Source organism: Lutra lutra, chromosome 2, assembly GCF_902655055.1.
Source record: "Lutra lutra chromosome 2, mLutLut1.2, whole genome shotgun sequence".
Classification (NCBI taxonomy): Eukaryota; Metazoa; Chordata; class Mammalia; order Carnivora; family Mustelidae; genus Lutra; species Lutra lutra.
The window spans coordinates 126,141,558-126,153,684 of NC_062279.1; the positions used below are offsets into that span (position 1 = coordinate 126,141,558).

Sequence of the window (12,127 nt, forward strand, 5' to 3'; positions counted from 1 at the left end):
AAATTTTATGAAGAATTTCTCCCCTCCTACTTTCTATATAGATTACTGCTGATCTTGACCTAGTTTATCTTTACTCTGAATATATACATATTAATGAGTTTAGACCTCATGTCTCTTCTATTTGTTAATAAAATAAATCTGAGACTTATTTTAGAAAAGATGTTTAACTTAATTCACTTTAGGTAGACAAAGATAATTTAGTGCCCTTGAGATGCCACAGATAGCTACAGATAAGCAAAATTGAACATAACCGTAAATAGTCCCTCCTTGTTGACAAAAAAAGATATTTAGATATTTGTCTTTTGGAAGGTTTTATTCATCAGGGCAGATTTATTTTATAGTATAACAGTAGTGGGATTATGAATAAATTTTTAAAAAATAATATGCTTAATATTTTTGATGATAAAATATAAGCCTATAAAGCTCATTTTTTTAAAAAGTGACTATATATGTTAATATTTATCACATTTAAAGTTGGCCTTAAAAATTGTATGTCTTGAGTGCCTGGGTGGTTCAGTCAATTAATCGTCTGCCTTTGGCTCAGGTCATGGCTCCAGGGTCCTTTGATCGAGTCCTACATCGGTCTTCCTGCTCAGCCAGGGAGCCTGCCACTCCCCCTACTTGTGTGCTCTCTTTCTCTGTCAAATAAATAAAATATTTTTTAAAAATAATAACATTAAGAATGAGGGATTATTTATTACTATCTTGATAATAACTTTTTAAAGATTTATTTATTTGAGAGAGAGAGTTAACGGGGGAGGGACAGAGGGAGACAAGCAGACTCCCCACTGAGCATGGAGCCCAACATGGGGCTTAATCCCAGGACCCTGAGATCATGACCTGAGCCAGAATCAGGAGTCCGATGCTTAACAGACTGAACCACCCACGTGCCCCTATCTTGATAATAACTTCTAAATATTTTCCTCCCAAATGCAACTTAATGTGTACAATTTTATCTGCTTTTAAATATTGGCTAGATATTTCCCACCCCCAGCCTATTGAGGTATGATTAACAAATAAAAATTGTATATATTTAGGTTGCCCATGATTTTTTTTTAAAAGATTTTTATTTATTTATTTGACAGAGATCACAAGTGGGCAGAGAGGCAGGCAGAGAGAGGGGGAAGCAAGCTCCCCGCCAAGCAGAGAGCCGGATGCGGGGCTCAATCCCAGGACACTGAGATCATGACCCGAGCTGAAGGCGGAGGCTTAACCCACTAAGCCACCCTGGCTCCCTATTCATGATTTTTTAAAGTGTCCAGTGTGATGATTTAACAAACACATATTGAACAGACTTTTTATTCTTGATCAAACATGAATTTATTTTTTTACTTAAAATTTAATCTAATTTTAAGGGGCACCTGGGTGGCTCAGTGGGTTAAAGCCCCTGCCTTCGGCTCAGGTCATGATCCCAGGGTCCTGGGATCAAGCCCCGCATTGGGCTCTCTGCTCAGTGGGGAGCCTGCTTCCCATCCCACTCTCTCTGCCTGCCTCTCTGCATACTTGTGATCTCTGTCTGTCAAATAAATAAAATCTTTAAAAATAAAATGTAATCTAATTTTAAAAGAGTCACTATACTTTAATGTTTAAATTTGGAACTCTACGGATTATTATAGTTAGGGTATCCTATTTTACTCCTCTGTATTCTGATAAGATTTTAAACGTTAGGAATACTTTGTGGTTATATAGCTTATGATGATGTTTTTACTACACCAAATTAGCTGTATCTATTGAAACTTCTTTTAGTCAAGATACACACTGGTGCTTCTTTAAAATGAACAAGTTATCTTTGGCCAGCTGGCATCTAGACACATATCTCCTTTTCAAGTAAAAGTAATTGAGAAGTGGAAGCTAGCTTTCAACAATTGGAGAATGGTCACATTCTGGATTCTTACCAATCTTGTCTGACATCAGGCCGTGAAAATAAAACTATCTTGATAAAAATTATAATCTTCTCAGGCTCATGGTCCCAGATCTAGCATGCTGATAGTTTTTTCTCTCCTTGGTCTTTATTTTAAAGGACCAGAAAGAATGTCTGAGAGAAAAATATTTGAATATCACCCCACTTGAAAGGACAGCTAACCTGGTTATATGCAGTTCCTTTTAATCCTGTATTTCTTCTTTTTTCTTTCCCCAGATGAGCTATCAGCATTCATAATATGGTGTTCCTCTTTTTGAATTATGAGTTTGTATGAATTTTTGTTTTTCTATAGTATTTCTTTGTTATCAGTATCTTAGAATACAGTGATTAAATTTAAATAAATGAATTTTTGTGCAGAGAATTATAAATTCTTACTCAATAAATACATGTAATAATATGTACCAAAAACTAGGCTAGGAGCTGGAGATTAAAATGTAAGCAGATGGGGTGCCTGGGTGGCTCAGTGGGTTAAAGCCTCTGCCTTCGGCTCAGGTCATGATCCCAGGGTCCTGGGATCAAGCCCCGCATCGGGCTCTCTGCTCAGCGGGGAGCCTGCTTCCCCTCTCTCTCTCTCTCTCTGCCTGCCTCTCTGCCTACCTGTGATCTCTATCTGTCAAATAAATAAATAAAATCTTTAAAAAAAAATGTAAGCAGATTACATAGTCCTTGGGGTGCCTGGGTGGCTCAGTCATTAAGCCTCTGCCTTCCTCTCCGTTTGTGATCTGGATACCCGCTCAGCGGGAAGCCTGCTTCTCCCTCTGGGGGCTTGTGTTCCTTCTCTCACTGTCTCTCTCTCTGTCAAATAAATAAATAAAATTTTAACCAAAAAAAAAAGAAAGAAAAAGGAAAAAAAAAATACATAGTCCTTGACATCAAAGAGCTCATATTCTAGGATGATTTTTAGATATACTCTGTGTACCTAAATGTCTATACATGTACAGACCCTTCTTTGTGAAAACTGCAACTGACCTTTCCCTGTTGAAAAATCAACTTGTTGTTTTGTTAAAGGTAAAACTGACCTTTGAAAATGCATATGCTGTGAAGAAGGAAACAACTCAACCAAGACAGAAAAAGGCACAGTCGAACACAAATGATTTAGTCAAACTTCTGTGGGGAGAGGAGGTTGAAGGTATCCAGCAAAATATCCTAAACACTCCTCACATCGTTATGTATCTCACACTGCAGCTTGACTCGGAAACATCAAAGGAGGAGGTGAGTGCTTTCTCAAATGTGCAAAGGAAAAGAATAAGGTCCTTTTATAGTCTTTCAAGTGATTGATGAGCACTTTTTTTAAGTCATTCTGTGTCTTTATGGTTGTGGTATGTCTCTTACACATAGCAGTCTTATAACTGATAAGCTTAATGAGTCCATTTATACAGATTATTGAAATATTTGAATTTTTTCTATCATCTTCTTTAAAGATTTCTATTTAACTACTTTTTCCATAATATTTTTCTTATCTGTCATTGTTTGCTATATACTCTGTTTTGTGTGATTGCTTTTAAAATTTTATCACATTTGTCTAAGCAGATTCTGTAATGCTGCTTTAACTCTTTTTCAGAATAATTCAAGGCCCTTAGTATACCTTAATTCAGATTATCCCCTCTTCACATACATGCTATTTTCCTGAGTATTTTAGTGCTATCATTTTTAAAAAATATTTATTTATTTTAGAGAGAGAGAGCACACGTGCATGCACACAAGTAGGGGGTAGGGGCAAAGGGAAAGGGAAAGAGAGAATCTTAAGCAGGCTTCATGCACAGTGTGGAGCCTAATGTGGGGCTCAGGTCTCACGACCCTGAGAGCATGACCTGAACCAAAATCAGGAGTCAGATGTTTAACCAACTGAGCCACCTAAGTGCCCTGTGTTGTCATGTTTTTTGTTTTGTTTTGTTTTTTTAAAGATTTTACCCATTTACTTGACAGAGAGAGAGAGAGAGAGATCACAAGTAGGCAGAGAGGCAGGCAGAGAGAGGGAGAAGCAGGCTCACTGCTAAGCAGAGAGCCCGATGCGGGGCTCGATCCCAGGACCCTGAGATCTGACCTGAGCCGAAGGCAGAGGCTTAACCCACTGAGCCACCCAGGTGCCCCTGCTATCATGTTTTTAATTCCAGAAATTGGACATAATTATGCTAGTTCTACTACTATTAATTATTATTACATTTTATATATTATAAAACATGTAATACATTATAAAATGCATTTTTGCATTATACTTCATACAAATGAATTTTTAAATTTGCATATATTCTTACCATTTTCTTTACTCACTATTCTTTCTTACATCTCAGACTGTCCTTACTTGATCATTTTTCTTCTTCTTAAGACATATATTTTAGGCATTTCTTTATAGTGAAAGTCTCTTGATGGTAAATTATTTTTGTTATTTATCTGATAGTGTTTTTTTCACCTCTTCTTGAAAGGTGCTTTATAATTCTACATAGTATTAGTCAGAATAGGCCAGCCCTATTCTGTAACAGCCCTGTTGTCTCAGTGGCTTAACATAATAGAAGTTCATTTCTCATTTCAATATAAATGTTCCCGGTCATGTGGCCTAGTGGTTGGAGCCCTTCATCTAATGGTTCCATGATTCCCAAAGGCTTTGGAGTCCTCTATTAGGTCATTTGCATCCCGTTCACCAATGAGAGAAGAGAGAAAGCATCTAATATCCCATGAGACAGTTCAGAGTTCTAACTTAAAAGTTAAGGAGGGCACATATCGCATGGAGCACTTGGTGTGATGCATTAACATTGAATCTTGGAACACTGAAAAACAAAATAAAATTACAAAAAAAAGAACTTACATTCAAGTAAAATAAACAGTATATCAAATGATTAAAAAAAAAAAGTTGTAACATCACTTCTCCCCATGTTCTAGTGCCTCAACTAGTTATATGGTCTCTCCAAGTTCAAGGAGGTAAGAAAACACAATTTTCCTGTGTGGCGAGGGAGGAGATGAAGTCAATGCATGGTATTGCTTATGTCATTATGGTAGAAAGTTATTTCCTCTAATCTGTTTGAAGATAGTATTCCTGGGGCGCCTGGGTGGCTCAGTTGTTGGGCAGCTGCCTTGGGCTTGGGTCATGATTCCAGGGTTCTGGCTCTCTGCTCGGCAGGAAGCCTGCTTCTCCCTCTCCCACTCCCCCTGCTTGTGTTCCCTCTCTCGCTGTGTCTCTCTCTGTCAAATAAATAAATAAAATCTTTAAAAAAAAAAAAGAAGATAGTATTCCTTTGTCTTCTGATTTCAGTAATTGCTGTTAAGTCTACTGTCAGTCATTCCTCTGTAAGAAATCTTTTATTTATTTATTTTTTTGTTTAATTTCTTTCTTCTGCTATGTCCAAACTGTTTTTAATCTCATTCTTGTGTTTTCTATTTAAACAATCATTTTTATTTTCAGGATTTCCTGAAAAATCTTTAGTCTGCATTTCAAATCTGTGATGATACTCCTGGTAGTCTCTTGCCGCTTGCTTGTCTTTGTGATTCTATACTTCATTTCTCTAAGTATTTCATATGTATTCTGTGTTCTCTGTTCTGTATCTGCCCATTCCACCATCTCTAACTCCTAACTGACATGTGGTAGTTTGCCTTCTTGTGCCCTTGTTGATCACTGACTAGGCTTACTACTTGATTTTACCTCTGGGAGTCCTGTGGTTAGAAGGTAGGAATGCCTTCCTCCAGAGAGAATTTGCTTCTGCTTCTGCCACTCACCTAAGGTACTCAGACTTTCTCAAGAGTCTGGGTTTAACACAGTGGTCCTAGGTTCAGCTTACCTACCTAGCCATTAGGAGAATACTCTGTACTGATTCACACTCTTGTAGGCATCAGCCCTCTGTCTCTGCCCACCACTCACCACTGCCCGCTAAGGCCCTCTTGCTTTGCAGTTCTGAGGAAGGGGATTGAAAGGGTATGGAGAAGACGTCCTTAGAAAACCTCTCCACTTCTTACATATCCAGCAGTTCAGCAAGTTATGTTCTAGCCATAGTTCCACAGTGCTTCAAGCAGAAGCGCCATGTAAAAGTTGTTACCTAATTTACATTTCTTTGCTGTTGAAATCCTTGCAGGCCGTATTCTGATTGCCAAAGCCATTTTCTCCAAGGGGTGCATTTCTTTGTGTTGCATCTTTGTATATCAAAATTTAGTCAATAATTGAAATGGAAAAGAAGGGATTTTTTACTTCTATGTATTTTTTGTAGTTTTCTGTATTCTGAAAACATAAGGAGACCTAAGGTTAATTATACTGATTTCTTGCATATATTTATTTTATACCTTAAAGTAAATGAGAAAATTAACTGTTTGTTATATAAAACATACAACAAAATTCTGGGATGCTAGCACCCTGAAACTTTCTAGGTCATCTTGGAGTAGAATACCACCGAAGCCTTTTGTCATCTTTGCCTTTCTTTCCATGGGAAAATGTGTAGATGTTTCTCAAATGAACAGGTTTCTGTCTATTGAGAGCCCTATATCAATATTGTAATTAGAAGAGGCTTTTTATTCTTACTGAACAGAGTGGAAGCTGCTGCAAATGCATGCTACTAACAAGTGCCTAAAAATACAGCTAATTAAATTGGTTAGGAACTGTAGAGTTTGCCAGGTCCTTAATACTGAAGCTTTCTGGGCTGGTTGCTACAGGGGTTGGAAAAAAGAGACTTTCTCAAATAACCTGTTTGACTGGTATGACTTACTTTACAATAAAATGTCATAGGGTTATTTTGTTTTCATGTGGGTTACATATTTAATAAAAACTTGCCTTCTTCAACTTATAAGATTTAGAAATATCAAAAATCCAATCAATCCAATCAAAGACTGTAAGGTTATTTGTTTAAAGTGGTGTTTGGTGTTTGGCTAAATGCAATGTGTATTTACTAGTCGAGGTTTAAATTTATTAAGTAAGCATTAACAGAAGATCTTAACTGATGTTTGGCTTCATTTCTAAAGATAAAATTTTTTATAGCTTTTTATTCCTAGAAATATTGTAAGAAAATTTGAGTGTTAGGCAGAGTGTATTTGGCCAACATGTTCTATAGCAATTTGCATATACTGAATTTGCTTAGTAATATTAAAAAAGATGTGTCCAGTTTATCATTTTTTATATTTATCCTAATGTAAAAATTGCCAAGACATGGACACTAAGTCACATAATTATTTATTGTAAAGAGGGACCAAAACAAGATATAGGACACTCTTTAGAGAACTGAAGAAAAGATGTATTTTAGGAGTTTGGGCTTTCAATAGTAACTGTATGAATATTTAGGGATGTTAAATATTAAATAGCGTAACTGGGAGCTACTCCGAATTCTCTGTGGTTTCTATCTAGAAATTTTTATTTTGCCAGCTTTTAGTTTGCCTTGTGAGGAAAAATAACATGTTGCTTTAAGTCACAACAAAAAAAGTGAGATACAGAATGATTCATCCCTTTGTGTAAAAGTTCTAGCCCAAAGCACATCCTGATTTTGAAATTTATTTTATTTTGTAAAACTGTTTCCTGGGAATATGCTCTTTTTGAAAAGAAAAAAATATTAAGCATTTTTTGAATTATCATATAGATCTAGTTTTTTCTATGATTTAAAATGTGGTTTCTTTTAAAGTTTGAATTCAGATTAACTTGTGGTGGGAAAACCCTCTTAAATTTAAGACAGATAAGATATTATAACATCATAAATACTGCTTTCTATCTGCACTGCTCTAATTTTGTGTTCTTTGTAAATTTAATTGCAGTATTGTCTCGGGTTAAAATAAAGATTTAATGATGATTTCACCAAAGATGACGAAGGTTATCTCTTAAATGTCAGTAATGAAAGTAATTAAATAGTGAAATCAATTATAATCATTCTAACTAATCAGTGTCCTACTCAGTGTATATTTTGATATTATGACCAGTTTGACAGTCTGTAACTTACTTTCAAAAGTAGTGTTTTAAATACTAGGTAATGTGTTAAAATTCCAGACATACTTCTCTCCTTGTGTTTGTTTGAATAAAGCTTCCTTTGAAGCTGAAAAGATTGATTTTTTGTTCTTTTCTTAATAGTGAATTCTGAACTTTCCATGACCAAAATAATGGTTGGAAAATACGGGAGGCTGATCATTTCTATTTCTTTTCCTCTAACAGCAGGAAATTCTTTATCATTGTCCAGTATCTGATGCATCTCAGAAACTTAAAAGTGTGAGAGGGATATTTCTCACACTCTGTGACATGTTGGAAAATGTAACTGGGACACAAGTTACTAGGTAAGAATTGATTTTTATTTAGCTTTAATTCTGTTTCTTTCAAGTGCTGTACCTTGGTTCTGACGATATAGTGATATACATATCTATTATACAAATATATTTCTATCTATAGTATAGATATCTATACAGCAGATATGATATCTGTAGGTATTTTGTTTCTCACCCAAATTATTTCTAGCAGTCACCTATATAAAGGAGTAGGTTCTCAATACAGCTATAAATCTGGGTGTTTTGGCACACTTTAAATCACAAAGGAGGACTAATGGACCTACCTTTTAGAATTTATTCATGAAGGTAGTATCTCTTAAGCATGGCATTACATTGAGTCTGGGCTTTTTCATGCTTTTGTCTTGATTATTAACTCGCTAGGCAATACTTCTGTGGTTGGCAAGAATGACTGAACACTGAATTTTTCATGTTCTACAAGTATGACAGAAAAATACAGAAAACACATACACTTTAAAAAGAAGAGTCAGAATGCAGTTATCATCTGTGCAAGTTCACTTGATGATGGATAAGCAAGAATTATGTGAAATAATTTTTTGGAAAAACAAAATATACCATCTAGTCAGTTATAGAGCCATATATCCCATTCCACATTCATTTATTAAGCCCTAACTTTGAAATGCCACAGTTAATTTATGGGAGAATGCTGAAAACTTTTGAGTTTTATTTATTTATTTTTTAAATAAAATTAAATAAATAAATGGGATTACTAACCATTTTTCTTCCTTAATTCAACAATTGTAGACTTTACAAAATAGGCATTTATCTCAAATTTTTTAAGAGCTCCATAATATATAAAATATAAAATTAGATTTTCTAAGGCTTTAACTTTTCCCATCTTCTGGTAAAAATGACACTTGTATGATTTTAAAAGATAAGGTCGGCAAGACAATAGGAAGGAGAATTTCTTTTTCTAAATGAAAGTTATATTTAACCATGGGGTTCATTTTCAAGATAGTAACCGAGGCTACATTTCATGTATAAGTTTGCATTAAAAAGGGATACCTGGGTGGCTCAGTTGGTTGGGTGACTGCCTTTTGCTCAGGTCATGACCTTGGAGCCCCAGGATTGAGTCCTGCATCGGGTTCCCTACTCAGCAGGGAATCTGCTTCTCCCACTGACCTTTCTCCACTCATGCTCTCTCTCTCTCATTCTCTCTGTCTCTCTGTCAAATAAATAAATAAAATCTTTAAAAAACTTTTTTGCATTAAAAAGAAGTGTTGAGTAAAATCATATGGTATGTGTCTTTCTCTAACTTATTTCACTTAGCATAATGCTCTCTAGCTCCATCCATCCACATCATTGCAAATGGCAAGATTTTATTTTTTTTTACAGCTGAGTAATATTCCATTATATATATACATATATTTATATTTATACACACACACAAACACACACACTACATCTTTTCTATCCATTCATCAGTCAATGGACATTTGGGCTCTTTCAATAATTTAGCTATTATAGGGGTGCTTGGGTGGCTCAGTGAGTTAAAGCTTCTGCCTTCAGCTCAGGTTGTGATCCCAGGGTCACCTGGGATCCCCTGAGATCCCCTGGGATCAAGCCCCGTGTTGGGCTCTCTACTCAGCGGGGAGCCTTTTTCCTCCTCTCTCTCTGCCTGCCTCTCTGCCTACTTGTGATCTCTGTCCGTCAAATAAATAAATAAAATCTTTTAAAAAAAATTTAGCTATTATAGATAAGCTGCTTCTAAATATCAAGGTATATGTATCCCTTTTGAATTAGTGTTTTTGTATTCTTAGGGTAAATACTTAGTAGTGCAATTGCTGGATCATGGGGTAGTTCTCTTTTTAATATTTTGAGGATATCCCATATTGTTTTCCAGAGTGGCTGGCACCAGTTTGCATTCCCACCAACAGTGTAGGAGGGTTCCTCTTTGACCACCAGCGCTTACTGTTTCTTGTATTGTTGATACTAACCATTCTGACAGGTATGAAGTGATACCTCATTGTAGTTCAGGTTTGCATTTCCCTAGTGGTGATTAATGTGGAGCATCTTTTCAAGTGTCTGTTGGCCATTTGGATGTCTTCTTTGGGAAAATGTCTGTTCATGTCCCTTTTTTACTTGGATTATTCATTTTGGGGGCTTTGAATTTTTTAAGTTCTTTATAAGATTTTGGATACCAACCCTTTATCAGATATGTCATTTGCAAATATCTTCTCCCATTCCAAATGTTGTCTTTTACTTTTGTTGATGGTTTCCTTTGCTGTGCAGCTTTTAATTTTGATGATGTCCCAATAGTTTATTTTTGCTTTTGTTTCCCTTGCCTTAGGAGGCATATCTGGAAGGAGGTTCCTATGGCCAATATCAAAGAAGTTACTGCCTATGTTCTCCTCTAGGATTTTATTGGCTTCATGTCTCACATTTAGGTCTTAAATCCAGTTTGAATTTATTTTTGTGTATGGTGTAAGAAAATGGTCCAGTTTCATTCTTTTGCATGTAGCTGACCAGTTTTCCCAACACCACTTGTTGAAGAGATTGTCTTTTTCTTTTTGGATATTCTTTCCTGTTTGTTGAAGATTAATTGACCATATAGGTGTGAGTTCATTTCTGAGTTTTCTTTTCAGTTCCCCTGATCTATGTGTCTGTTTTTGTGCCAGTACCATACTGTCTTGATCACTACAGCTTTGTAATATAGCTTGAAGTCCAGAATTATGATGGCTCCCACTTTGCCTTTCTTTTTCAAGAGTGCTCTGGCTATTTGGGGTCTTTTGTGGTTTCATACAGTTTTAGGACTTCATACTATTTTATACAATTTCATATTGTATATGAAATTTATACAATTTCATGCAATTTATACAATTTCATACAATTTTAGGATTGGTTGTTCTAGCTTTGTGGTATTTTGATGCTGGTGGTATTTTGGTAGGTATTGCATTAAATGTATAGATTGCTTTGGGTAGTATAGACTTTTTTTTTTAAGATTTTATTTATTTATTTGACATACAGAGATCACAAGTAGGCAGAGAGGCAGGCAGAGAGGTAGGGGGGAAGCAGGCTCTCCGCCGAGCAGAGAGCCCGATGTGGGGCTCGATCCCAGGACCCTGAGATCATGGCCCGAGCCGAAGGCAGAGGCTCAACCCACTGAGCTACCCAGATACCCCTAGTATAGACATTTTTTTTTTAAGATTTTTTATTTATTTATCAGATAGAGATCACAAGTAAGCAGAGAGGCAGGCAGAGAGAGGTGGGGGGAAGCAGGCTCCCTGCTGAGCAGAGAGCTGGATGTGGGGCTTGATCCCAGGAAGCTGGGATCCTGACCTGAGCTGAAGGCAGAGGCTTTAACCCACTGAGCCACCCAGGCGCCCCCCTAGTATAGACATTTTAATAGTATTTGTTCTTTCCATCCATGAGCATGGAATAAGTCTTCCCACTTCTTGTGTCCTTCAATTTCTTTCATCAGTGCTCTATAGTTTTCAGAGTACAGGTCTTTTACCTTTTTGGTTGGGTTTGTTACTAGGTATCTTACCGTTTTTGGTATGATTTTAAATGGGATTGATTCTTTAATTTCTCCTGCTGCTGCTTCATTACTTGTGTAGAGAAATGCAATAGATTTCTGTATGTTGATTTTGTATCCTGGGACTTTGTATCCTGGGACTTTACTAGATTTGTGTATCAGTTATAGCAGGTTTTTGGTGGAGTTTTTGGGGTTTTCTAAACAGAGTATAATGTCATCTGCAAATAGTGAAAGTTTTACTTCTTCTTTGTCAATTTGCATGCCTTTTATTTCTTTTTGTTGTCTGATTGCTGAGGCTAGGATTTATTACTATGTTAAATAACCGTGGTGAAGGTGGACATCCCTGTTGTGTGCCAGACCATACAAGAAAAGCTCTTTTTCCTCATTGAGAATGATAGTAGCTGTGGGTTTCTCATATATGGCCATTATTTTGTTGAAATATGTTCCCTCCAAACCTACTTTGTTGGGTGCCTGGGTGGCTCAGTCAGTTAGGCGTC

At 36.3% G+C, this 12,127-nt stretch overlaps 1 protein-coding gene across 4 annotated transcripts in view; it reads left to right on the forward strand.

The window, feature by feature from the left end:
- Window positions 1-12,127, forward strand: part of INTU (inturned planar cell polarity protein) — an 82,195-nt gene that overhangs the window by 32,635 nt on the left and 37,433 nt on the right. For all 4 annotated transcript variants that reach the window (XM_047718394.1, XM_047718395.1, XM_047718392.1 and 1 more), the window contains exons 4-5: window positions 2,930-3,133; window positions 8,031-8,149. In XM_047718394.1, coding sequence (XP_047574350.1) covers window positions 2,930-3,133; window positions 8,031-8,149 — 323 coding nt within the window. The remainder of the gene's footprint in view (window positions 1-2,929; window positions 3,134-8,030; window positions 8,150-12,127) is intronic.